Source organism: Drosophila erecta, unplaced genomic scaffold, assembly GCF_003286155.1.
Source record: "Drosophila erecta strain 14021-0224.00,06,07 unplaced genomic scaffold, DereRS2 tig00000021-arrow-pilon, whole genome shotgun sequence".
NCBI classification, from domain to species: Eukaryota; Metazoa; Arthropoda; class Insecta; order Diptera; family Drosophilidae; genus Drosophila; species Drosophila erecta.
In genome coordinates, this window is record NW_020825198.1 from 10908340 (window position 1) to 10934676 (window position 26337).

The 26337-nt window shown below is 41.6% G+C and overlaps 1 protein-coding gene across 2 annotated transcripts; it reads left to right on the top strand.

Annotated features, from left to right (window-relative positions):
• On the top strand, positions 1-25691 carry LOC6543585 (dual specificity protein kinase splA). Of its 2 annotated transcripts, XM_001972262.3 has the most exons (9): positions 25-653; positions 20700-21581; positions 21642-21945; positions 22818-22904; positions 22968-23069; positions 23134-23332; positions 23394-24323; positions 24387-24488; positions 24634-25691. In XM_001972262.3, exons 2-9 carry the CDS (start codon positions 20740-20742, stop codon positions 24816-24818), a joined length of 2751 nt encoding a protein of 916 aa, XP_001972298.1. In that variant the 5' UTR covers positions 25-653; positions 20700-20739; the 3' UTR covers positions 24819-25691. The 2 variants fall into 2 exon arrangements, with proteins under 2 accessions (XP_026832397.1, XP_001972298.1); XM_026976596.1 differs by lacking the exon at positions 22818-22904 and having other exon boundaries at positions 1-653.
• The last annotated feature ends 646 nt before the right edge of the window (positions 25692-26337 follow it).

The window sequence follows — 26337 nt, forward strand, 5'->3', positions numbered from 1 at the left end:
CATCGCTAGGGAGGAAAACAAAACAAACACTTTTTTACTTTTTCATCTCTCGGATCGTTCGGACGTGCTACGCGGTCTCGTCTGTGTGTGTGAGGTAGTGTGCGTGAGCGGAGCGGCGAAAAAGCACAATTGAAATTAAATCGAATTGTTATCTGTGGATTCGGCGGATACAATACAATATCGTATCGTTATCTTTTTAACAAACAAATCGACGAGGATTAATAAAATGCCGCACACGAGTGCATGAAGCGGCCTATCTGTGTGTGTGCGTCTGTGTCGATGTGTGTGTCACTCTCTTTGATATAGTAAACAAATTGCGTATAAAGTTTACAGCAAAGCAAAAGACAAACAAAATTATTTAAATAAAACAAAGTCTATTCTGCAGTGCGTGTAAAATATTTCGATAAAATAGCCGCAAAAAAGCAGCGGCGTCGACGTCAGCAGAGCGCGTGCTGCAAGTGTGTTGGTGAGGCGTATATACATACATACCAACGTATAAGTGCATATATAAGGTGTACATAGGCAGTGTATTTAATTAAGTGAAATCCATATAGTTTTGTGCATGCGAAATTGGAAAAGTCGAGAGGAGTTCCGCAGCAGCAGCAGCAGCGCAGCGGCAGAGGCGCCACCGACTAACGGATTTTCACACGCGGGTAAGTTTTCTGTTATTTTTTTTCCCCCACTATGTTCTTGCCCCAAAACAGTGCTAAAATTTTCATTACGCCAAAGAAGAAAAATTCAATATGTATATGTATGCTCCATCTCCAATCGCTCTCTCGTTCGCCCCGCTCTCTTTCTCTCTCTCACTGCCACTATCCAATTTAACCTCAACCGGTCTGCTGCTGCGGCGTCTCGTATGCATGTCGCCCATCTGTGCGCCTCCTTGTGTGTGTGTGTGTGGTCGCACAATCGAGGTCAATGCAATAGTGGCAATTTGAAAAAGTCTTTAAATCCCAAAGTTCATTAATTAAACTATATTATAACACATACGATGGCTAAAATATTGCCACTAGAATTAAATAAATAATATTTGTATTTTAATCAATGTAATATGAATTAATACTTTTTACCAACGCCTTTAAGTTTCCAAACACTTCAATAGCTTTTCATTGCAATATACAGCACAAATTTAAATTTCTAATTTGAATCTATTTAATTTATCAATAATCTTGCTGCTATGGTTCCGCCCTCCACTGTATGCATCTGCATAAGTGCCTTTGTGTGTGTTGGTGTTTCTGTTTGTGTGCGCTTGTCATTCGGCTCGTTAAAAATGCGCTGCCGACGTCGCAGTTGGCGTTGGCGGCTTCTTCTTTAACTCTCGCGCATTATTTCGCAAAGCTCCAAAGCCTGCTGCTTCTTCTCCGCGTTGTTGTTGTTGCTGTTGCCTGCCTTTCTTTCTTCTATATTGACAATTTTTACAGCTTTTATCTGTTGTTGCTGGGACGCCATGCTTAGGAGCTTGTTTCAGCTGCTACTTTTTTTCCTGTGTCGCTCGACTGGGTTGCCGCGGTTTTTCTTTTTATTTTCGGAAGGGGTTGTCGCCGCTGCTCGTTTTTTCTTTCCGTTCCCGTTATCTATACACACGGTTCTCGCTTATGAATGAGATTTGTTGGCGGTATTTTACAACGCTGTGTTAATGAACTTTTTCCCATTCGTTTTGTATTTCATTGTTTTACATTTGTATATATCTACTATTTATACTTGCTAATTACCCGCACGCACTTTTTGCGCTTTGCAACACTTGTTAATTTCTCGAAAATTACCCCCCTCCACACACACACACACTCTCATGCAGAAATGCACTTGTTTCGCAAACTCTCTCCCATTCGGTTCTCTCGTTTTTGGGGGTCTCCCTCGCCCCCTCTCTCTTTCTCTCCCATCCCCCATCGCACGCATTTTTCGGCAATGTTGCATGCTCCAAAATACAAATACCCAGCCATACAAAAAACCACCTTGCTGGCTGTCTCGCTCCCACAGAAACACACACACACATACAGACGCACGCACTAAAACCCGGTTCGTCGTTAGTTTTAAACTTATTTTGGCATTCTTTATGTGCACTGCATTCTCGACGTCTCGTCGAGTCTCCCCATCCTCTTCGCCTCCGCTTTGCACTTCTCTTCGCCTTTCCTCTTCTCTCCCCTCCTTTCCTTTCCTCTTTGCTTTTGGTCTCGATTTTACGACCCAGACCCGCATTTCTAGTAGTTGTTGTTCTTGTTGCAATAGTGCAGTTGGTGTTGCTGTAATTGCAATTGTTGTTGTTTTGGGCGCACTAAGGGGAGGGGGAGGGGGTAGCTGAGATGTGAACTAGTTCACAGCGGATCAGGTGAAGCCCAAAAGTTTAGATGACTGTTAATCAATTAAACCATCGCTAATCGAAGTTTTCCCAGGAAAATAATTTAAGAAAATTAGTTTTTAGCTATGCAAAACGAAATGATTGCTAAGAAATGAGAATACCTATGAATTTCAAAGAGGCAAATTAAAATGGAATGCAAACAAAAATAGGAATTACACAAATACTGTTACAAAATAAAATATATTTATAAAATGTGTTCGTAATTAATTGATAATTAGTATCCCCCACCAATTAGCCATGAACAAAAAAGTGCTGAATGGAAAGAGGTAAAATATCTGGTAGGTTGGAACTAGAATGCCCGGTTTCTAGATTTATCGCTGTAGATTTGGCTTTGGCGTTACCTTTGTTTGTTGCCGTGTCAGCTCCACACAAGCACAACTCACCCGCACACACACACAAACACATGTGTCGATTTACCTGAGTTTGCAGGTGAGTTTGCGTGTTTGTATGTGTGTGCGTGAGTTTTGGGGGAGCTGCTCGATAGCCGAAATTCTCTTTTCGTCTTTTCGTGCGTTTTTGTTTGTGCAAGTGGAGCAACAAAAGTCGACGGCTTTGCAGTACCGCTCCGCTCTTCCTCTTCCTCATTTCTCCTGTCCCTTTTCACTCCATTCTCCCCTCCCCACCCCCTGGCACTTGCTTCGACATCCGCAGTTTTCTAATTTCGCTTAAAGGGGTCAAAGGTTCAGGAAATAGTAATTTTGTTTAAAAGTAGACACAGCCAGGTATTGATAATTATATTATATTACTGATAAATATATTATAATTTTGATAAATAAATTATATTGTTGATACATACATATATTATATTATTGATAAATATATACAAGCAGGGGTTATCTTTTCCGTGGTTTATTTTTAATTAGTCTGAATTAAAAGTTGGTAACTAAGCGTACTACAACCAGTTAGGATAGGTTAGTTTGTGGCAGTTAGTTTAAAAAGGCAGTAAGTTCATTGTTTGTTTAATTCCCATATAAATTAAACAACGGCCCCATTCTGAATAGATTTTTTTTAACTTTTCCGATGCTTATGAAAACTTTTCGCTTAAGCCAGAGCATTTGCCAGCCTTTTCAGAGTTTCTACCACACAATGCATATAGATAGGCTTCTGTAAACTTGTGCAACTTTCAGATGACAACTGGAATTGGTTGGCGATGGCATGTTTTGGGTGTAATGCCTGTTTTTTTGGCTCAATCAGCCGCCTGCATTGCAAGTGGGGGCTGTGTTCCTGGCTATTTCATTCTGCATTCCGGGGAAGCAAACATATTGCAGTTGTTTTCTATTTCGTTTGCTGCACAAGTAACACAGCCCACCACCACCCCCCGCTGTCGACACCCATGCAATGCTCTATGTACAGCTTGCAACAACAAGGCATCGCAAGCCGAAATGCAGTTTAAAGCGCAACTAAAACTAAACAGAGCTTTCCACTCCAAGTGGGTGTCTCTAAAAGGGGTGGTGGGTAGTGGGTGGAGGGGGTGGGGTATTTTCGGTACTATATACATACATACGTGCACATCGGAAATGTGTGTATGATGTGTGCGAGTGTTTGCTTTTCCATGTATGGGTAGTGTGTTGAGTGTAGTGGATTTTATATCAAAAGTACAGTCGCTTATTGCTGCTGTTGTTGTATTTCATAGTTCGTAGGTATGTATGTGCATATACATATACGTATGTATGCACATACAGAGGTACATAAATTGCATGTTCATGCCTCAATAGTTGCATGCAGCGTCCTCCGCAGCATTGTTGTTTTTGGATGGGCAGAGGAGAGGGCCCGAGGGTGATTGGCGAAGGGGTTTCTGTAGTACCTAAGCCCAAGCCGATGCACCAAACTAAACTCTCTGTTGACAAGTAAAACAAAAGCCCAGCTGCAGCAGCAATAGCAACAAACATCGAGAACAATGAATCAAAGTTCGCAAGCGATTCAAGAGCGATTGTGATGGCGATTACGATAACACCCAAAGCCAGGGAAGATTCGGCCAACTATCGATGCAAAGAACACCTATATTCTTTGTGTTCCGTAAGTGTAACTCAAAGATATTACTCAGTGAAGACTTAAAGTCTGCGTCTAAAAAGTACAAATGTGCTACGAAGAATTTGTGCCCTTTCCCAGAAAATAAACAATAAATCATGGAATTCTTGTAAGTACTTGAGCAGCAAGTCTAAGAATTTTATTAAAATCCCCCCAGCGGAGGGAAAAGGTTAAATGAAAGGGCGAGCCAAAGGAATTCGCTTATTTGGATTTTCCATACTTTCCACCTCAGCCCAACCTTTAGCCAACCCGATTTTCCCCATCTACCCCCAGCCCACATTTTCTGGGAAGTTGTTTTCCTGTCTCCTCGGTTGTTTTTACTTCACTTATACATATATTCTTTATGGGATCCCCACTTTCTGCCTTCGTGCTGCGGATGAGTGGGTGGTTTTAACTTTGGCGCTGCTGCTCCTGAAAAAATCGATTATTCGCGACCAAGAAGGCCGAGCAACTTAAATTTAAAGCAGAATGGTATTAACTAGGTACATTTGTTTTATTTTGTATCACTTTATTTAGGATGTAATTGCAGGTAAACCGAAAAGTCATTGGAAACGGCGCTCTAACTTTGTTTACTAAAGTATTATTGATTTAATATGCAGGAAGTTTGTCATAAAAATGTCACGTAAATATAGTGCACGCAATAGTAGAAACAATAAAAAAAAAGAAAAATTAACTTATTGATTTTGTAATGAGCTCGGTTTTTCTGGCATTTCAAGGGGGTTTCCCTTATTTTCACTTTGGGTGGGGGACTTTTCGTAAGCTTCCGCTTATGTATAAAACTTTTTCGGCAGCCCCAGCAGTAACAACAACAACAACAACAACAAAGGCACCAACAATAAGAAGACGAATACAACAACTATGGCAATATGAGATGGCTGCTGCTGCAGTGGGTGGATGGGTGGGCGGTGGTGTTGAGTGGGTGGCTGGGTGGGTGGGTGCTTCGGTGGGTGGATTGTTGGTTTTTTGTGAGGGGTGGCGCAAGAGGGAGGAGCTGTGCGGAGCCCGTTCCCCTCGACCTTTGTTTGTGTATCGGGTGGCGTTAGTTGAAATGCAGACGTTTTGCATTGTTGTTGTGGGTGGGTCCTGTGCGGGGGTGGCTGTGGGTGGTGCTCGGGTGGTCTGTGGCGGCGGCTCTGTGGCTGTAAAATGCCCCGAAACGGTACAGCTGTGCATGCACATGTATATAAACACACGCAAACACACACATAAGCCAGAGAGCGAGCAAGAGAGAGAGGAGCATGCAAAAACAGATACATATACAAAACAGGATAAGGGGGCGTGGTGGTGGGGCTGGTCTAGGGGACTTTGGGGAATGGCACGACAGAAGGGGTCCTGCTCCTGCTCCTCCTCCCGCTGCTGCTGCTGCTGCTGCTGCTGGTCTGGTCGCCTGGCTTCCTTCCTCGCATAGTTCAAGTATGCATATAATATCCGGGCTCGTCGCTACCCGAAAACGAAGGCAACAGCAACAACAACAGCAGCAGCAGCAGCAACATCATCCGATGAACCACCGCCCCCCCGGAATCGCCGCCCAACGAAGGCCTACGCACAGCTGAGGTCGAGATTATAGCAAATATCGTCGCTCTGATGACAGCAACCTCTGCAGATTGGGAAATCACTTAAGAATTAAAGTTCATACTTTCGGTCATTTAATAAATGTTAGAATCAAATTCGCATCGACTTATCAGCGGTAGCGATTTTATACGTATTAGTCATCATTATTGTATTTTGTTCTTATTTCAGTTATAATTGTACTATACAAGGTGTAACTTATCATCCGAATTTCTGTTTTCAAAGTCGCTTTCTTTAGAACAATTCCATTCCATTTCTTTGAAATCTGCTGTATTTAGGAAGCTACATATGTACATATATTTAAAGTGAACTCTATCTCAGAAACTTGCTGATAAGACTCAATAATAGACATACATACATATATAAAAATAGTAAATGAAGCGAACTCTACCGATTTGGATGCAAGATAACCTGGGTTTCCTAATTTATGGGCCGGATTTTCCGTGTTATTATTTTGATACCAGCTGTACAGTGGCGTAGTGTTGGAGGGGGTGGTAGTCCGTGTGGTTGGGTGGTGGCTGGTGGTCCAATGCCCTGTGTTCGATGTGCTTGAGTGGATTTCCTACCATTTTCGGGTGGCCAGTGGGTGCCAGTGGGTGGCTTACACTGGTGGTACCTTGTGGAGTCGAGTGGCACAAATGTGTCGCCGCGAATGTGTGAAGCCACCAACCCCTCCGCTGCCCCCTCACCCACCTCTCTCTCTATCTCTCTCTCTCTCTCTCTGTAGCCACTGGCGGTATCCTGGGAATAGTTGCGTAATCTATGCGATGATATGCCTAGACCATTGTGTATCAGTGAACTTGCTGCTGCAGGTTGAAGCGAATATGGTTTATGCGTTCGTCGGGTGATTCGGGGTCAGCACCCCCAAAAATATGCAAATTTCCACAAATTGTAATGCCGAAAATCCGAATTGGTTGATGCTGCTCGTATGGTTTGTGTTCCTGTGTGAAACCATGAAACCTTGGACGGGAAATTAGTTTTAGCCACATATACTCGTATGTAGTAGTGACCCCAGGCCCAAACAAACTACACGCTGCATTCGACCATTAATATTACGCAATTTTAATGAAAATGCCAACGACGACGGCAGTGGCAATTAGCGCAAATATCATTGGCAGTTGGGGAAATTGTTTTCGCTCCAAAGGTGGGCACCTCAAAATTCAATATTCCGCAATTATTTATGAAACTGGCTTAGTAGTCTACCCAGGCCATCGGAAATCCAACTATAAATTGAAAGCGCAACTGTACCACCCACCTGCAAATGCAGACTGGTGAGTAATCCTAAGCCGAGGGGTTGGGCTCTGGGTGGTTTGGGCATTTGTGGGCGGTTTGGGGGTGGTGTATTTTAGGGTGGAGTGGGCCGGTCGCCACTTCGATTTTGCGCGTTTGGCAATTATGTGGACATGTGTCTTGATGTGCCGTCTATGTATATCAATATATATTTATATATATACAGCTCCACTTCAATAGCTCCAACGACTAGCATCTGCACTTTCATTTCAGGGGGATTTGGATTACATAGATGGGAGTTTTTCTTTAAATTTTAAGGCTTACCCGATAATGGATTTAGTTTTGGTCAAGAAATGGTTCTTTTAATTGCAGCTTGTTGTCTTTTAAAAGAAAAATCTGCGTAAACTATTATGTAATACAACTTTTACAAGGCATTTACATTCGGGAGAACATGCATATTATTATATTACTTTATTGATATGTGTGTGTGTGTTTTCAGAAGTTTTAAATTACAAAAGTTTTTAAGTTATGATGACAGATATTATTGAATTTTACTGCGAAGTTGTTTAGGCACGTTGCAGTTATGCGAGTTCGACTGTACGTATATCTTGTGAAAAGATTTATATGTGCGCTGAAATAGCGATATCTCCGCCCCACAGAACCACCCAACTCCCGATTTTCGGTCATAGTTTTGTGCCACCAGAAACACGCCCAAAACCGAAACCAAAGGCAATAGCACCAACAACTGAAACCAGAGCAGCGACCATTGTTGGGCGCCGGGGGTGAGGTGGTTGAACCGCCCCCCACCTCCTGTCCCAGCCCCACCCACTTCGCCTATCTGCCACCCCCCTCCAAATGCCCCACACCCCCGCTGAAGAGTTGCCTGCATAAAATATTTCTAGATACACATTTTTGTGTTAGGGCAAAAGGCAAAAGAAGAAGCAGGCAAAAAAAAAAGTTACCCAACATACAGACAGGTCAAAAGGGGAGAAGGGGGTGGGCGGTTTTTTTTAGGGGGCGGCGCGTGGGTGGCGCCATCGGGCTGTGCTGCTATATGGGCATAACCTCAGGGGGCGTAACCGGCGAATAAGGGAGCCCAGACGTAAAGGCTTTCCACGCTCTTTTCCTTCCTTCCTTCCTTACTTCGTATTTTTTTTTTTTAAAGCCCATTTTAAAGGTTCGCTAAAAGTTTCTAGAACAGCAGCCGCCTACGTTTGGGTTTTTCCCAACCCCCTTTTGCGGCGGATTTTCCTTTCCCCTTGGCGGGGGAACCGCATTAAGTGAAGTAACTTGTCGAATCTGTTTTTCTTCTTGTTTTCATAATGGCTCTTTTTTACTCGAGGGTTGCATTATTATCATGGAAACTTAAGAACAACTCGGAAGCCCTTGCCAAACTTTTCTTATAAGAGTTCCTTGAAACTAGTTGCCCATCAAGTAATACCCATTTAAGAAACCTATAGGTTCGTATTATTTGTACAAACCGTTATATTTGTGTAAGACTTCTATAAAATGCAATGCTTTTTATACTTGTTCGAAAAATGTAATCCAATTTTCCCATGTTATTTCGTAATTCATGAACCTTACTTAAAAAAAATACCACACGGGGAGGATAAATCAGTTCACCCCTATACAAGTATTTAATATTATTTATTATTAGCACTTAACCGGACTTTAAATTTTAATATAATGAATGTTTACAATTGGCTCTTAGGGTTAATGGGAATTATCCTCTGAATAGTATAAATGAAATTGAGTCTTGTAATGTCTTGTATGTTTTTTAATACTCAATATCGCAGAATTAAATTGTATAGATATAGAGGGTGATTTATTAATATCTTTTTATAGCTTTTAATACACAAACTTCCCACGAGGCTTAGATATTATAGTCACATGGTTTTTGTGTTTTTTAATATGTGCGTGGTGATTGAAAAATTTGAATTTGTAAGGGTTGCAGGACAACGAATAACCGGTATCATTTAGTCGTGCAGCTTAACTAACAAATATGTGGTATTCTGGTTGCTTTTTGCGCTGTTTTCGGTGGTTGAAATACGTTGAAAGTGCGTGGCATTTGCAGGTTTAGTCCATGGGTGGGTGTTTGAACCAGAAAGGGGGGCGGGGCAGTTGGAAATGCCACCCACTGTCTGCGTATGACAACTCAGCTTGTTTCTGCGAATCGTTGGGATTTTCTTAATTTTGCAACCATTATGTAAACAAGAAAACGGCGGTTCCCATTCCCTTGACGGTTCGGTTCTTGCAACACATTCACTTTGCGATGGCAGACATTATAACCATGTAGTTAGTTGATGGCGAACTTTGCTGCTTCTGCTGCTGGCACATCTGATTGTCGATTCCCACCTCAGTTTTGAAATTGTTTCTCTTTCTTCTGGTTTTTTGTGTGAACCCATTTGTTGTTGTTTGCGCTATTTGGTGGCTCTTTAATTGCCTGATTAGCTGTCCCGATGCTTGCACACACAGCTGTACATATGTAGTGCCCACTGTACATAGTATACGATAGTATATATATATGTATGTATATACACGAAAGTAGAACCCAAACGGCGGAATCTATGTGTGAGTGTGTGTTGCGTGTGCACACAGGCAAACATTCCATGTCCGTGTATATAAGGCTGCTCTCGCTCTCCCTCGCTTCCTCTCGCTCTCACTCTCTCTCCCCCTCTCTCTCTCTCGCTTTTTGTATCGGTCTGTCGCCTTCTCTCCCTGTTTCCACCTATACGGCAACCTCCCGCCCGCCCGCTCTTCTTCTTCTTCCGATTCGACATCTTGGGGCTGCTGCGCTTCGGTAAATTATAATTTATGCACATCCCGATGTGGTTAACATTTTTTAATGGCCGGTTCTGAAGCACATTTGAAGAGTTTTGAAAGGCATCATCTCAGCTGCTAAATATTCATCATCATAACTCACAAGTTGTGATTGTTTGCGGTGGCTTATACTTATACTTATCCCAAATATCTCATATCTTATGTGATCTATGTGAAAAGTATCAATTCACTTGTCTGCATGTTTAAGTGGCCTATATTCACGCATTTGTTTTTTTATATTTCAATTTATACCTCTCTGTTTTTTTAAATAATAAATACACGCTTGTTGGGAAATATACCAGGCACCCTATTTACAAATAATTTATAAATAATATACATTCGTGCCCTTCCATTCACTTGAAAACCAATAACATAGTTGATTGTAATCTTTGAAGATCTAAATGTTATTACATTGTAGATACGGGAATGTGTAACTGATGCATAAATGGTAAATCGTTTTTATACTATGGGTTAAATATGTTAGCATATCTGTTATTAAATACATGCTGTTGGCCATAAAATACGTTTTCATTGTCGACCTGCAGTTTTTTTTTCGTTGCTATTTAAATGGGCAGCTGTCAGCTGCTCTGCCCCCTCTCTCTCGCACAGTGGCCGCCCTCTCTTTCTGACACACTATGCAGTGCCTCTCAGTTTCATTTAGTTTTGTGTTTGGTTTTTGTGTTTTTCTGCTATCGCCCTCTCATTCGGACATTTGCTTTTGGCCGCTTGAGGCAATTGACCGTTTAAATGACTTTTCTGCCGATTGTTTTTTTGAAAACGCTTCTTATTTATCTTTGAAAGCTAAAACAGAGTTCCCATCTTTGATTATGAATAATTTATGGGTTTATTTACGATTTTCATGGTCGTAAAGTTGAATAGCAGTATAGAAAATGAAGTACAGTTGCGAAACTTCCGAAGTTATATTATTATTTACTATATTTTGATTGCTAGTGATAAATGCACTGCTACAATAGCAGCGGTAACCTGTTAAACAAAGATAATAGTAATGAAACTTGGTAGTAATTATCAATTAGCACTATAGCATTGATAGTAGTAAAAATGTTTAGTGATTAATTGCAAAACACGCACTACATGTGTGTGTCTGTACTGTATGTACATTATGTATTGTTTACTTTACGAAAGATAAAGCGCTGCTGTAAACAGTTTGCAAAAGCCTACATCGATTTCCTCACTTTGTGCTGATTTTTCATGGTCAGCTCTTGCTGACTAATTATTTAAAGGGTATCGGCGATAATTATTGTTGGCCAACACCGACAAGAAGAAGAAAAACCGCCAGGCCAATTTGGTTGTTTGCTGACGATCATTTCACTCAAGAAAAAAATTATAAAACAAAAAAAATACAAAAAACAAAAGGCAGACGGCTAAAAAAAAAGTGGCAAAGCTACTTTTTGTTGTTATTTCTTTTGGCTTACCTTTTTTACCTGTTTATTTTCAAAGAGTGCCATCTCCCTCGCACGCACAACCCAGCCACTAGTACATATGTTTGTGTGTATGCTGGCCATCTATATGGTGTACATATGTATATACATGCCAACCCATATATATATATAAAGAGAGCGAGAGAGAGCGCAAAACACGCGCGCGAGCTCGTTACACGTCATTAAGTGCAAAAATAAGAACAAGCGCATAAAAAAAAGGAATTGTGCCGCACATAGAAGGCAGCACAACTAATACTAGTTTTAGTAGCAGCCACTAGTGGTTGTATTAGTCGCTGTAGTTGCAGCATCACTTAGCTCGTTACCGTTATTTAGCTGCATCCAGCGATTTCTCTTTTCATGCAGAGTTCACCGACCTTGAACACTATTTTATTCGCCAAGATCAGATAAAGATACACGAGACTCTACAAGGCTGTGCTATAGATACTTTGAGTTCAATCTAGATACATTTGCATGATCCAGAGTTTTGTTATAGAATGGCCAACTTATGTTATAAGGGTTATTTTTAGATACCATTTGGGTGCTGATAACAAGACCCTAAAGAAATTTAAATGAACATGTGCACGTATATAATCCAACTTATATAACTATATTGTTTCTGAGAAAACCCCATAATTATGCCATAAACCTTATGTTTAGTTTTAGTTCAGCAGTAGCTGGACAACGATAGTAAAGCGAATCTGTCAAGATTAAGATGAAAACTGTGAATCAGCCCTCCTAACAACAGTCAAATTGAAAGTATTACGTACTCTTCAGACCCTAAACACACTCACACTTATGTACTTGGTCCGTTTGTGTGCATGTACATATGCATGTGTTGTACATACAAATTTGTAAGTGTCGCCCTGCTTATCAGCTAGAGAGCTAGAAAAAATGTTTTCTCTTTTTCCATTTTTTTTTTCGCTGGCATTTATTTTTATACGCCATGCATATGCACAGACAAATGTACAAGTACTTGGACTACACTGCATATAATACATATTCAATCGCATATGGCCGAACGTACTATTTAGATCCAAAGGGTTCGATTTGCCAAATACCCAATCTTAAGATTGTTGGGGATACTTATCGGTATTGCTACTCTATGCAGGAAGTGACGTGGCACAGATGTAATTATGTATGCCGCTTGGCTTGGGTAAATAATCACAACAGTAGACGGTCGATAAATGGAAAGGGGTTGAAATCTAGAATTTTATGTATAATCCAAAAAGATGTATGGAATGTTTTGTTGCTTAAGATTGCGGCTTTCTATATAAACAAGCTTTACTAAACTGGGTTTTTCTAATTTTGTATGACTAAACCTTCTTTGTCGCATGTACGAACTTCCCACTATACTAAACATTTGGGAAATAGAGTGGTTAAGTAGATATCTTAAAATGTACCAAAGATTTATTATATTAAGTTACGATACTTGTGGCAGATGTTTAGTGGGCAGGTAGAAAGTATCTCATAAATTCCTGAAAATTTGTATCTCAAAGGTTGCTCGCCCCACTGTTTCCGCATACATACCTTTATGAGAACGTACTCTATACACACCTTATGTGGATTGATAGCCGGCTTGTATACATACCTATATGTACGTATTATATACCCCTCGACTACACGATTAAAGACTTTGTGACCCCCAAGCATGCAGTTTGCAGGCGAAAAACGCGTGCTAAGATACAATTACACGGTAATATGTCTGTGCACATAGGCGAATAAAATAAAATACAGAATTTGCATATTTATATACAATACATAGGTCCCCCTTTATTTATATATGTATTGTATAAAGGAATATTTGTATGTGGTGGTTAGTTCAAGGCTGAAGTTTAATATATTGCAATGCCATGACTTTGATAAGCCTATTTATAGACTGCTATATTCACTTCATTTACTAATGGCAAACGAAACTGAAATCTCTTAGCAAAATTGAATGAAATTCACGAATATTTTCCGCTTTTTTCGCACTTATCATCGTAGTATGTCATAAAAAAAGGTTAACTTTGCGCACGTGTGCAAGTGTGTGAGTGTATGTGTGTCTGTCCGCGCGAGAGAAAAGTATCGGCTAACTGGTTTTTGTTATTTCTTTTTGGGCGCTGCTTTTACGCGTTACTTTTCGGGGTTATTCTTAACGCTTCTTAGCGTTTCTCTCTCATTTCCATTTCCATTCCCATCGTGCAGCATGCCATCTTTGTTTTGCCAACCCGAAACACCAAATAACCAAAAACCGAAAAAAGGTAAAGCACAAAGCCTAAAAATAGCCAAAAACAAAAAGCAAAAAAAAAAAACCAAAAAGCAGGAGAAAAGCATAGCAACGCGTTGGTAATTTGCTTGATTAAGTGGAATTTTTCCAAAGCATTCGAAGTGCAGGCGTCAATTGCTTGGCGAGCAATATAACAAAAAAGCAAAGCACAAAAAGAGCGAGCAAAATAAAACCAGGAAGCAAGCAAGAATTAAGCACGCTGAAATTTTAAATGTGCCAAATGCAAATGCGTAATGATGTACACGCTGCACAGGGTGAATTGTGAATTCTGAATTGTAATAAATAGATCGGTTGCCTTTTTGGCTTGCCGTTTCTCAGCCAAACAGTCAACGGCCACCGAATGCCATAAAATACATGCTGCACACTCGTGGGCAAGCAATTAGGATAGGCGTTTTCAATTTATAGGCAAAACATTACATTACATTACATGACCCTTTACTGTTTTAAATATTATAGTAAATACTTAACATTCTTCATATTATGTAATTGTCTACCACTTCTACATTAAATTTTTGTGGAAGATTTCACCTATATAATATTTTGAAAAAAAATGACGAGAAATATACAAATACACGACAAAACAAAAATAAATTGCTTCTAGATCGAGCAAAAAGATAAAAGTTGCCTTGACTTCTGACTTTATGAACCAATTTAAGTGGTAAATGTTTATAGCCCTTACCCAATTTATTGGACTCAGGTGTAATAGCACTCACACACACGTACACAAAGAACGGCAGAGGGGTGGAGGGGCGCATGGTTGGATAGACAAAAGCAGAGACGGTGACGTTGGCAGCGACGCCGGCAGAGTCGGTCGGTCGTTTGGTTTCATATACAAGTTGAACCCATTGCCTATGTGAAATTCGGGAGTGTGAGTGGAAAACATGCACATTCATGGATCGGACTGCTTATGTACAACAAAAGTAACAACAACAGTAAACACAGCAAAGACGCAGCGTGAACAAGGAGAAGAGTGGAGAGGTGGGCAATTGCATATTTCGCCATATGTATATATGCAATCAAATATTTATATATAACACCGTATACATGAACGTATATAACCCCTACCTGCGCAATTGGGTAAAATTGCAAATTGACATGATATGTAAATTGTTAAAGTTTGGTTAGTTTATTAAACTGAAATATTATAGATGGAAACCATCATTATTGGTAAATTGATTCCGTGTTAGCCTCCTTTAATTAAAAATGCTTGTCAAGCTAAAAGGGGTCTATTTTTGACGAAAAAGGCATTGGGAAAGTATGTGTATACATATATGAATGTAAAAAATTTTTTTTTATTGTGGGGTTTTTGGGCTTTTGCAGGGTTACCATCTATAAAGTTAGCTAGACTAACTACTGCTTGATTGGCTGCTGTCATTGTATAATATTTTAAATACACTTTCTCCATCTGTTTCCCGCGTGCAATGCTTATCTCTGGAAAGCAAAAAAAAAAATATGTTGAATTAAAAATAAAGTAAAAACTGCTTTTCTTACTGATGGAGGCGAACAAAGCATTAAATGATGCTTTGGCATCGCGACTACCTTGCTTCTTCTTCTGCTGCTCAATTTTTTTTCTTCTCATTTCACAACAACAACAGTAAACAAAACCAGTTTGAAAGTCATTAATTTTTAGCTTGTCTTTGCATTGTTGCTATTGCTCCTTATGTATTGTATTTACTGTTTATTTAGTTGGCCACACTGGTCAAGAGCACGAAGAAAAACAGCTGTTCCCAACCCCCTTCGAAAGTTTTTTTTTTTAAACTTGCCAATTACTCAGCAGACATTTTAATTTTGTGTATACCTAACTGATAAGCAAGAAAAATAAAACCAAATCATAATGCAAAGAATCTGTTTCCATTTATGTAGTTCTGTCTGGTTTGTCATACAGTGCAGGCAATTAGTTTGTGCCTAATGTTCAGTTAACCCATTTAGAACTTTTGGTTTTTATGTATGACATTCGTCATTTGTTCGCTGTTTTCAGTGCTAGCAAATTGCTCAAATTCTGCTTATCGGTTGTTATAAATAAACGCAACGAGAAAAGCGACAAGGTACAGTGGGCTTTTTTTGAGGGAGTTGTCATAGGGCACTTAAGTTAATTGCAACAAGGGGGAAACATTTCGCAAAACCCTTTTTAATAGCTCCATTGAAAAAATGTAAGACAGATATTTCGATTAGATTAGTTTAGTTTGGTACTTTTTCCAAATCACTTTGTTTGTATAGATTTTTAGGCATTATTTTGTGGGAGATAAGGTATATAATTGCGAGGCAATGGGAAATAAACAGTCTGCAGTTATCTTGGAATATTCTAGATTACAGTGCTATACAATATGTACATATATTATAGCTAGTATATGTGAAACTCTGATTCATTTTTCTTGATATTGTTGACCCATTCCCCTGAGTTATACATTTGTATCAAGATTATGTCAACAATCACCATAATTCTTCTTGGTTATTCTAATGAGTAACTTGATTTGTAAGAAGCTTAAAATTTTAACTTTCAAGATAAGGTCGTAAGTTAAAGATTTCGAGACAGAGCCTTCTAAACTCACCACATATTTCACATTTCGGTGCAATAGAACTCTTTAAATGCAGTTCGATAGTTTCTCCACAGTTTTCGATGACATCAACTTGACTGCAGTTGTCGAATTGGCCTACGTATGGTTTTGGGTTTGGGATTGTGTTTTTGAGCACCCGATGCACCACCCTCCCAATTCCGATTCCAAATCCCAGCATGGATGAGTAAATATGTACGAAGGTCGGTCGCCACTGTCGCCGCCCTCCACCCGCCGCCCACTGCACCCCATCCCATTCCACCCCACCCCATTCCACTCCACTCCACCCCACCCCATCCATGTACAACAAGTCGTGCTCTTTCGCCTGCTCTCTCGCTTTTTCTCTCAGCAGCCAAGCAGAGACCTACCTCCCTCCTCCCTCCGCCCCTCCCCCAATCCACTCAACTAAACCTCGTACACCCGTGCACTCCAATCCCCCCTCACCCGCCTCGCCGCCCATGTACAATGGCATAAGATATAAGATATGCGCATTTCTTATAATGTCGAACCGAAACGTGGCGAAATAAATGTTTGTTTGCCAAGCTGCGTCTTGCGTTTTGATAATTTAAAATGTTTTCATTCTGTTCCAAATGACTTTTAGGCGGTTTTTACTGAACACTCATATAGACTTTCTTGCAAGAGTTATTGACAAAGACCTTGGGTACTATTGATAATATTGCAGAACAACAACTTTTTACTACTATTCTGTGACTGCAAGTAAATAAATATCAAATCTAAGTGGGCTGCCAGAAGGAAAAGTGGGTAGATTAAGGTTTTATAGTGCCTGGTAACGAAAGCTACAACGTTCTAAAGCAAGTTATAAATCGTTTCTTCTTGCATGAGTTTAGATATCTGTAAATATGTACGCAGTTAAATATGGTTTTCGAGTACTAATATGAAATCAGCAAAACGCTGGTCGCAATGAGCCTTGAAAGCTATATTTCACAGATTAAAGATATGCATTCTTCTTTAAAATAATCAAAGATGAAGTGCTTTGTAATGCAGATGATTCAACAATTCAAAGAAAGTATTTAGTTAAGTCTTTATCTGCAAGGTTGATAACAAACTAATATGCAAATGCAGGGGTGGGAGATGGTGTGGGTGTAACCGTGGTGATTGTGGGGTAGTGGGGGGATGGTGCTTTTGGGTGGCCAGACCCCAAAATACGCCGCCCGCTCTCCTCTTACTCTCATTTGGCGTGTGTGCGACGTGCGCTCTCTTCTTCCATCTTACTCTCGGCTCTCCCGCTTCCTCCTCTCGCTCTCGCCGCTAGCGCTCTCTCTGTCGCTCTCACCGCAGCCACACTCAAACACATTTCGCTTGCTTTGCTGTTGCTCTTCGCTTTTGCTTGTGTTGTTGTTGCTGTTGCCGTTGCCGTTGTTGTTGCTTTTGTTGGTGCTGCTGCTGGCCGCGCTATGTACACAACTGTACTTTTGATTTAACCTTATTTCTTTTGCTTGTTTGCGTCGTCGTCGCTTGTCATTCGCCTCTAAGTTCGTTTCCCCCCTCCCCCATCCGCTTTTTATCTCCTTCGGTCACTTTGATATAACCCCAATATCGCCTTTGCTCACTTAATGCGGATATCTTGGCAGTTATCCCCGTGAAATCCTATCGAATTTGCATTTGAAAATCGGTACATTACCACTTCTGCTTCTGCTAACGACCCTTAAACTTGAACTTGAGCATGGGGTACACCTGTTCGCAACAGGCTTAAGATCATCATCAAATGCTCGCATATCCGACAACACATTGTGAACACAAACTGAGCAGCTCACAAATGCTAATTAAGCACATTTAGCGCGCTATTAAGCACAATAGTAGTCACACAAATGCCAAACGTCGCAACAAATCAATAAAGTCGCTTTGCGTACTCGAAGGCGGCCAGGGGTTAAAGGGTAAGCGGTGCGGAAAGCATGTCCAAGGGGTGGTTGGTTAGGGAGGGGGGTGGAGTGGCACTCATCACGCATAATGCTCGCCAGCATTAAAAAGCATCTATAAAAATTTAAAAATGTTTGCATTAATTTAATAAGGAATAGCTGACAATCATCAAAGCACACAAACTCACACACTTTGACAAGCAAACATACACAATCTCGCGCTGTGGAATTAACTCGCACACACAGGCCAACAACTTCGAGGCACAGTGGAGCTTGGCACACAGCAACTGCAGTGAAATAGATCAACTATTTATTTTGAATGAATATATTGAACCAAACGTGTGCTAATATACCAGCAATATTAAGAGGCCTTTCATAAATTGTTTTAATAGAGTGACATCTTCTAACTGGCAATGTTATTACAAACAAACTATTACAAACAACTTTGTTAAACAAATTATTTTATTTCTCAAAAAAAAAGTTAATACATACACAAGCACCTGAATTATACCAATAGTAATAGTAGTATTATAGTAGTATTATACCAATAGTAATGTCTGAAAGAGCAAGTGTTTAATCTCAAGAAATCAAATTACAGTTTGGTTCGCTGTACCTGTTAACCACTGTAGCCCCTCCGGCCGACGTTATCGTCGCCCACTATCGCACAGCACGCTTTGCCACCTATTATCTGGTACACCCCGCGAATGCGACCCACTGTGCACTGATAGCGGGCAGCGCAATCTGATGACGACACAAGTGTCGAAAGTAACGAGACTCTGCCGACAGCCGCCGTTTTCACGTTGTAGAGTGGTTCGGTGCGGGGGAGGGGGAAAGAGAAAGAGAGCGGAGGGAAGAAAAAAGTAATAAAAAACGAACGAGTAAGCGTGCGTGTTTGTTTGTGTGCTAGCTTTCGAAGCGAGTTAATTTATAGCACATTGGGGACAACAATGCCAAGTTGTTTAATATTTTGTTATTCACTTTTTTTTGCTTTGCCCCAGCTCTGTGTAATTATGCCATTTGACTCGCTCTTCTTCGGCCGGAATCTGCAAAAGTGGAGATCCTCAACTTCAAGCTCCGCTTTGCCAGTGTTGCCACCTGCTTCAATGAATTATGTATTTATTTATTTACGATCCAACGTTTATGTATGTATATTTCATTTTAATTGTGACGCTTATTGCAGCTTTATCGCTGATGGAGTCTTGTTAAAATGATTTTTATTGACATTTTGGTACTGTTTGTGTGCTGTTTGCTTTTCGAAATCAGCAGCGGCGGCAGGTGAATGTTTGTCGTATTTGCTGGGCTTTGTTGTTTGTGCTTTGGTGCAGCTCAAGTTGCTTGAAAGGTTTATTCACCTCTCGCTCTCACGTGTCGGTTAGCTGTTGTTGTTGCTGTTCGACTGCGATTGTGTGCGCCTGTTTTTGCTGGTTTGGATCCCGGCTAGTTTTTCTACTACTAGGTACAGTGGAGCTTCACTGAAACCGGATCGTGTGTTTGGAAAAGCAAATTTATTGCAAAAACCCGTTAACCACGAAATGGCCTTGAATTTTTGTTGTCTTTCGCACCGCCTTTTATGCAAATTTTGTAACCATTAACACTCAAAAGAATTGAGTAAACACTCGAGTGTGTGAACTTGCATAAGAGTAAATTTTTGATACCCTTTTTTTTTTGTTGCTAAAAATAATTTTAGAAACTTAGGTAATTTTGAGTGAATGAACTTTTCGGAATTAACCAATATTTTTATAATCTCTAACGATGATGCAGATTCTTCTTAGCGATCGGCGGCTGTTACAAGTTTCTCCGCCCACCGACTAGCTCAGTTTCCATGTAAATTTTCTTGCAGCCGCAAAAACCAGCGGCTTTGTATGCGAAAATTTGTTAAATCGAAAACGTGACTTGTTTGTGGAAGATAAAATGTCCGAACCGAAAGAAATTTTTCGCTTAAGTGCTCTCACACTCACACAAGCGCCCCAAATCCACTTACACTTGGGATATCAACGATCAAATCCGATTTGATTTGTGATTTAGTGCAGCTTTCTCCCCTCTTTTTCATTTTTTTCATTATCTTTGCCTCGAGAATGGATGGTTATATATCGGTTTCCCCAAACAAGGTCGTCGCCTTAATAAATTGAAATCAGGATATCTTTATTATTTACCAGCACGCAAAAGGGAGAAAAGGTGATACAGATACACATTTAGGGGTTAGACAGTCGTACTTCCGCTTTCAAAGTGTCGTTATGGCGAAACGAAAACAAAACGGGAATAAAAACACTGAAAAGGAAACCCGAATTCAACCCTTGGCAAAAACACGAAGGCCACAAAATTCCCCCTTCCGGGCCACGCCCCCTTAACCCCTATTTAAGCGCAGCTCACTTCTTTGTGTTTTCCGAAAGGGGACAACATTTTTTATTTTTTTGCATATACTCCTTTATAATTTGTAAACACACCTAAAACTAATTTACATTTATTGTTTAAACAAATAAATTTTTTAGAAATGTCAACTTAGTGTATGAAAATGTTGTTTGTCAGCTCACTAATCGATTTGTATTTGCTGGCTCCTTGCAGTTGATCAACATACAGAATCACGACGACGCGACGAGCGAAAATGGCCAAAATGGAGGTCGACGATGTGGTCGACTTGAGTTTGGGGTCCGGTCGTGATCCGGCGTTGACCATAACGCCGGCTCCATCTCCGGCGGCGCTGAGTAATCGGGATCTGCGTGCGCTGACGGCCAACAACGCTGGCCTGACCATCACCCCGTCACCATCGCCGGCGACCAACAATGGCACCACCTCCAATAGCAGTCACACCAACTCCAACAGCAGCACCACCACCACCACCACCAACAACAACAACAGTAGCACTAATAGCACCAACAGCTCCAGCACAGCCAACAACAACAACAACAGCATTAACGCCAGTGAAGGTGTCACAGGTGCGACAGGTGGCTCCATAGGCGGCGGCCAGGATGAGAACAAGGTGCAGCGAAGAGTCCTGCGACCACGAACCGAACCCAAATCCTATGCCGAGGCACCGGACATTGTGTTACTACCCGCTCGCACCAATGGACGCCAGCAGAATGGGAATATCGACTCGGAGACGGATGACGAGGAGATGCCCCCGTATGTGCCCATCAAGGAGCTGAGCCATGCGGAGCTCAAGGAGCGTGAGAAGAGTCTGAGGAAGCTGCGACAGGATCTGCGCAATGAGGAGACCAAACTGATGCTGCTCAAGAAACTCAAGCAATCGCAGCAGGTGATGAAGGAGAATCTGGTGGTGACACCGACCAGCGTATCGCCCAACAATCCACTCTCGGCGATACCCGCCGCCCTCACCTCGAAGGGATCGCTGAGTGTGACGCCCACGTCGGCGGTACCGCTGCCCGCCCACAGCAAGGGCAGCAGGAGCAGCTTGAGCGGCAGCGGCGGTCCGGCCGTGAGCATCAGGTGGGCATATATACTTTGGAGCAAGTTCCTCTTATTAATAATGTGATATACAATCCCCAGCGCCACCAACAGTCGAACGGGAAGCTCGAGCTCAGCGGCGGCGGCTGCTTCGGCCATTGCAGCTGCAGCGGCCACCTTGAGCGGCCAACATCGCAGCGGCAGCAACTCCATACTGCCGCCGCCACGATCATCGCTGCCCGCTGGAGCCACCTTGGCCGCCGGCACCACCATCACGCCCGCCACCTCCTCATCGCACCGCTCGAGCAATTTGCCGCCGCGCACCAACCTGCCGAATCTCACCATCACGCCATCGGTGACCATCACGCCCACATCGGCACCGCCCTCCAGTCTGAAACCACGCAATGTGAGTTATTGTAATGTAATCGTTGCCGTAAGCGCCGAGTTTTTCTCTCACCTTTTGCCCAAAAGCACCAAAGACACTGCACATTCACTGTCCACAAAGCACCAAGCAATGAAACATTCTATGCAGACAAACATGTATTCCAAACACTTGAGGAACACAAAAACTCACGCTTACCAATACAAAACACATTTTATACTAACAAACTAACATTAAAGCAGCCCTAAGTATTTAAAAATTCTCTTTACAATATAGTTTGATTTAAAAAATACTTCCGAAAAAGATCCTAGTCATAAATATACACCTAAAATTAATGCATTTTTGTCATATTCAGCGCAGAGCGTACAGAAAATTTATTATATATGAAAATATTTATTATTAATAGTTAAAATTGGAAAATGATTCCTAAAATTAGGAAATTGTTGGAAACCATTTCATAGCAACATTAATTTGTTACAAAGTATTCCACAGAACATTTTTTAATTTCCCTCAAAGAATAGTCAAATAGATATTTCTATATCTCAAAATATTTCTGAATTTCAAAATGTAACTATTACAAAAACCAGCTGCCCAACACTGAGCAACACAGACAAGCTTACAACACTGCAAACACTGCTGCCCAACACTACTCACCTGTCAAATCAGCCGAAGTCGGCCTCTGTATGAGGATTTTCCAAAAACCGAGGAGACTTCGTGCAAGTGGCACTAAAGATTCTTTCATTTCTCGCATCAAACTAATCACCCGACTACTAAAAATTCAACTTTTGCTCTGTATTCGTATTTGCTATCCTGTAAAAATAACAACCAAACCAAACCAAAACCCAACCCAACCAAATCGTTGAAACATGCAGCCTAATATTTCGGATAATTCGAAGGTACCTGGGACCATAAGCAATTCTGTTTCCATCACGCCGGCGCTACCACTGTCCCAATCGCATCAGAATCTGCACAACGACCAGAAGGTTAGTCCTTCTGACAACCATAATCCCATTCACGGATAGATTAATAAACTTATTTCTTGGCAGAATGATCGGTCCACGCCAAGAGAAGATGCACAGACACCTGCTCAAAGACAGGCGGCTGCTAAAATGGCCCTTCGCAAGCAGCTGGAAAAGACGCTGCTTCAGGTGAGTGCAAAAAGGCTTAGGAAAATTGAGATATTTTGGTTTTATACTGGTTTATCTATGACAGATTCCCCCACCAAAGCCACCGCCGCCAGAGATGCACTTCATTCCCAATCCCAGCAACACGGACTTTGTGTACCTTCTTGGATTGGAAACCGTTGTGGATTATCTGACCGTCAATAAGAAGGCCAATGCTGTGGCAGCTCCATTCCGTTGCGCCCAGTGCAAGATTGATTTTACGCCCGTGTGGAAGTGGGAGAAACAGAGTAAGTGTGCAAATATTTTAATAATTGCGATAAGCAATCTAATGACACCATTTACTTGCAGCCAACAAAGATCCCAAGGTGATTTGCGAGCAGTGCGTCACCTCGAATGTGAAGAAGGCTCTCAAGGCGGAGCACACCAACCGACTGAAACAGGCCTTCGTTAAGGCGCTGCAGCAGGAGCAGGAGATCGAACAGCGTTTGGCCAGCCAGAGCAGTCCCTCGCCGGTGGACAACCATGGATCGAGTGGCGGTGGCAACTCGCTGTCCGTCTCCGCGGTGTCTAGCAATTCCTCATCGTCGCATCTGCAGAGGGAGCGGGAACAGCTGCAGGCGTCGCATGCATCGGCGGCCGCCGCACTGGTCAATCTGCCGCCGTCAGTGACGGTGATACCCACCAAATGCCAGACGCCGACACCAGCGACGCCGCGTCCAACGCCGCCGCCACCACAAAGTCAAGCCACACCACCGCCGTCGTCTGGAGGATCGCGATCCTCGCGAGCGGCTGCCACCGCCGCTGCAGCAGCTATTGCCGCTCAGCAGGCGGGTATCCTAAGTCCTGGGCCGTCACCAGCGCATCACCATGAGCCGACTACATCCTCTAGATCCTCCCGCAACGATCGACTCGATCATCACCATCAGTCGCAGCAGCAACAGCAGCGCGATCAGCGAGACAGAGATCAGCAGCGGGATCAGCAGTCGCAACAGCAGGCCCAAAACTACGATAAATACTCGGCGGCCACGCTGGCGGCGGCTGCTCATCTCAGTGCCCTTGGCGGCATGGGTGGCTTGAATATCAATAGCTTGGCCAGTCTGGGCAACCTTGGCAATCTGGGCAACCTCAGCCAGCTGGGCAATCTGGCTGCGCTGGGGGGATTGGGTAACTTTGGAGGAGCATCGACGGGCTCGGCCAATCCGGCGGCAGGGCTGAGCGGTTCCTCGCCAGCTGCCACGGCGGCCGCCATGCAGGCGTTCCAGCAGCAGCTCTTTAGAGGTGCGTTTTGCTAGATGTCAATTTGAAGTGCCATTTTACTTATTTGTATAAACTCTCTTTCAGCTCTGGGACAAGGACTTGGTGGCAATCCGCAGCATATGATGCAGTTTGCTCCGCTTCTCTACTCTTACCAAATGGCCATGGCGCAGGCGGCACAAGTGGCAGGTGAGATGTCAATGACGTTGGCAGGAAAATTCATAACTGGCTACCAGAAATGCGCCTCAGTCAGTCGGTGGATCTCCAATAGCATGCGAATCAACACTACCCATTGCTTACTAATGTAATGCACTTTCCCATTCTATTCCGCTAGCCTTCAACAATAACAACAAGAAGAGCAGCTCGTCATCCGGATCGGCGAAGAACTCGAGCAGCTCCAACAGCATGGCGGACGTTCAGCGGGCGGCGGAGCTGCAGCGCCAATATTTACTGGAGATGATTCCGCCCCAGCAGCAAAGTGGAGCCAGCGGCAGTCGGCAGAACAACTGGAAGGCCTAAAAGGCCTCCACCAACCGTAGATTACAATTGACAGAAACGTAAAACAAACAGAACAGCAGCAGCAGCAGTAACAACTATTATTATTATTAATATGGTTTTCTTGATTAGGTAATTTTATAATTTTAACAAAACGCAAGAAACAAAAGCAAGAAAAAAAAACAATTTATAAGAAACCAACATCAAATATACACGTAATTATTAATTATGCTACTTGTAAACAATAATTATAATTAAATAATTATACAAAACGAAAGAACGAAGAAACAGAGCCGATCTAAACATAATTGTTAGTAGTTTCCCTTTTTGTTAACCACTGCATTACATATTTGAATTAATTTGCCAGCCAGAATATAGCAGCCGATAAATGAATGCAAACTCTTACGCTCCTAGTAATTGAATATTAAATATGAATAATATTGAATCCTAGCCAGTAAGAAGATTGCCCCGTTTTTCTAGGGGCACACACACACACCCACATACACACACCATTCGCCCAACCCCAACCCACCCAAAAAAAAAAGAAGAAAAGAAAAAGTCCCTCGTCACACCTTTTTGTAATTGTTAACCTTTTTTGGGATTGCTGAAACTGCATGGCTCCCTTTTTTGGTCTTATTCAACAATTTTGTCGTACAATTCGTTTAGTTATTAGCATCGTGAATAAATCTATAAATATAAATATTATATTTTTTAATCAATTTTAAGCATATGCATAGTATTAGTTGTAAACAAATTTTTAGGGTATAATAAATTACAGAAAACAATTAAACCAATTCTTGCATTGCCAGCCACAAACAAAACACCATAACTAAATCTACGTTTCATCACCATTTCCGATTTCAAATCCTCCACATGCCTTATCCATGTTACAGCTCCGATACGAAGTTAGTACTGTTATTTAGTTGAGACCGCGAGGGATCCAGCAACCATATACCATATAAACCATATACCCTATACCATATGATACCAAGATCGTCCTAGGACTGTTTGATTTTGTTCCACTGCAAATGCAAAAAAAAAAAAACAAAAACAGAAACAAGAGAAACATCGAAAATTTAAAGCTAAAATTTAAATGATAATTTGTACATATATGTGACAGATGAGGTATTCATCTTCGGTAAACCGAAATTTATATACCCTTCCCATTAGAACCGAACAGAACTTCAGGTTTTCGATCCTCCATTGAAGATATGAATATAATATTGACTGAATATTAGCATATACACAGATTAGTAGGAATCTAGCAGAAGCAGAGGCTTGCATAAATCCCTAAACATACGAGGTAAAGTAATATATATATATTATATATATATTTGATTTATCGGACGGCAGTAAAGTAGGTTTACATTCAGGCGAATCATTCGGAACACAAACCAAATTCACTTTGGGCATGCGAAATCAAAATGTGATCAAAAAATATGAAATTACAGAAACGTAAGAAAATGAGAATAATGAGAAAAGAATTCAACGGAAACAAGCAAACGAGAAATTCACAATTATTGTAAGCTAAATACAAATAAAA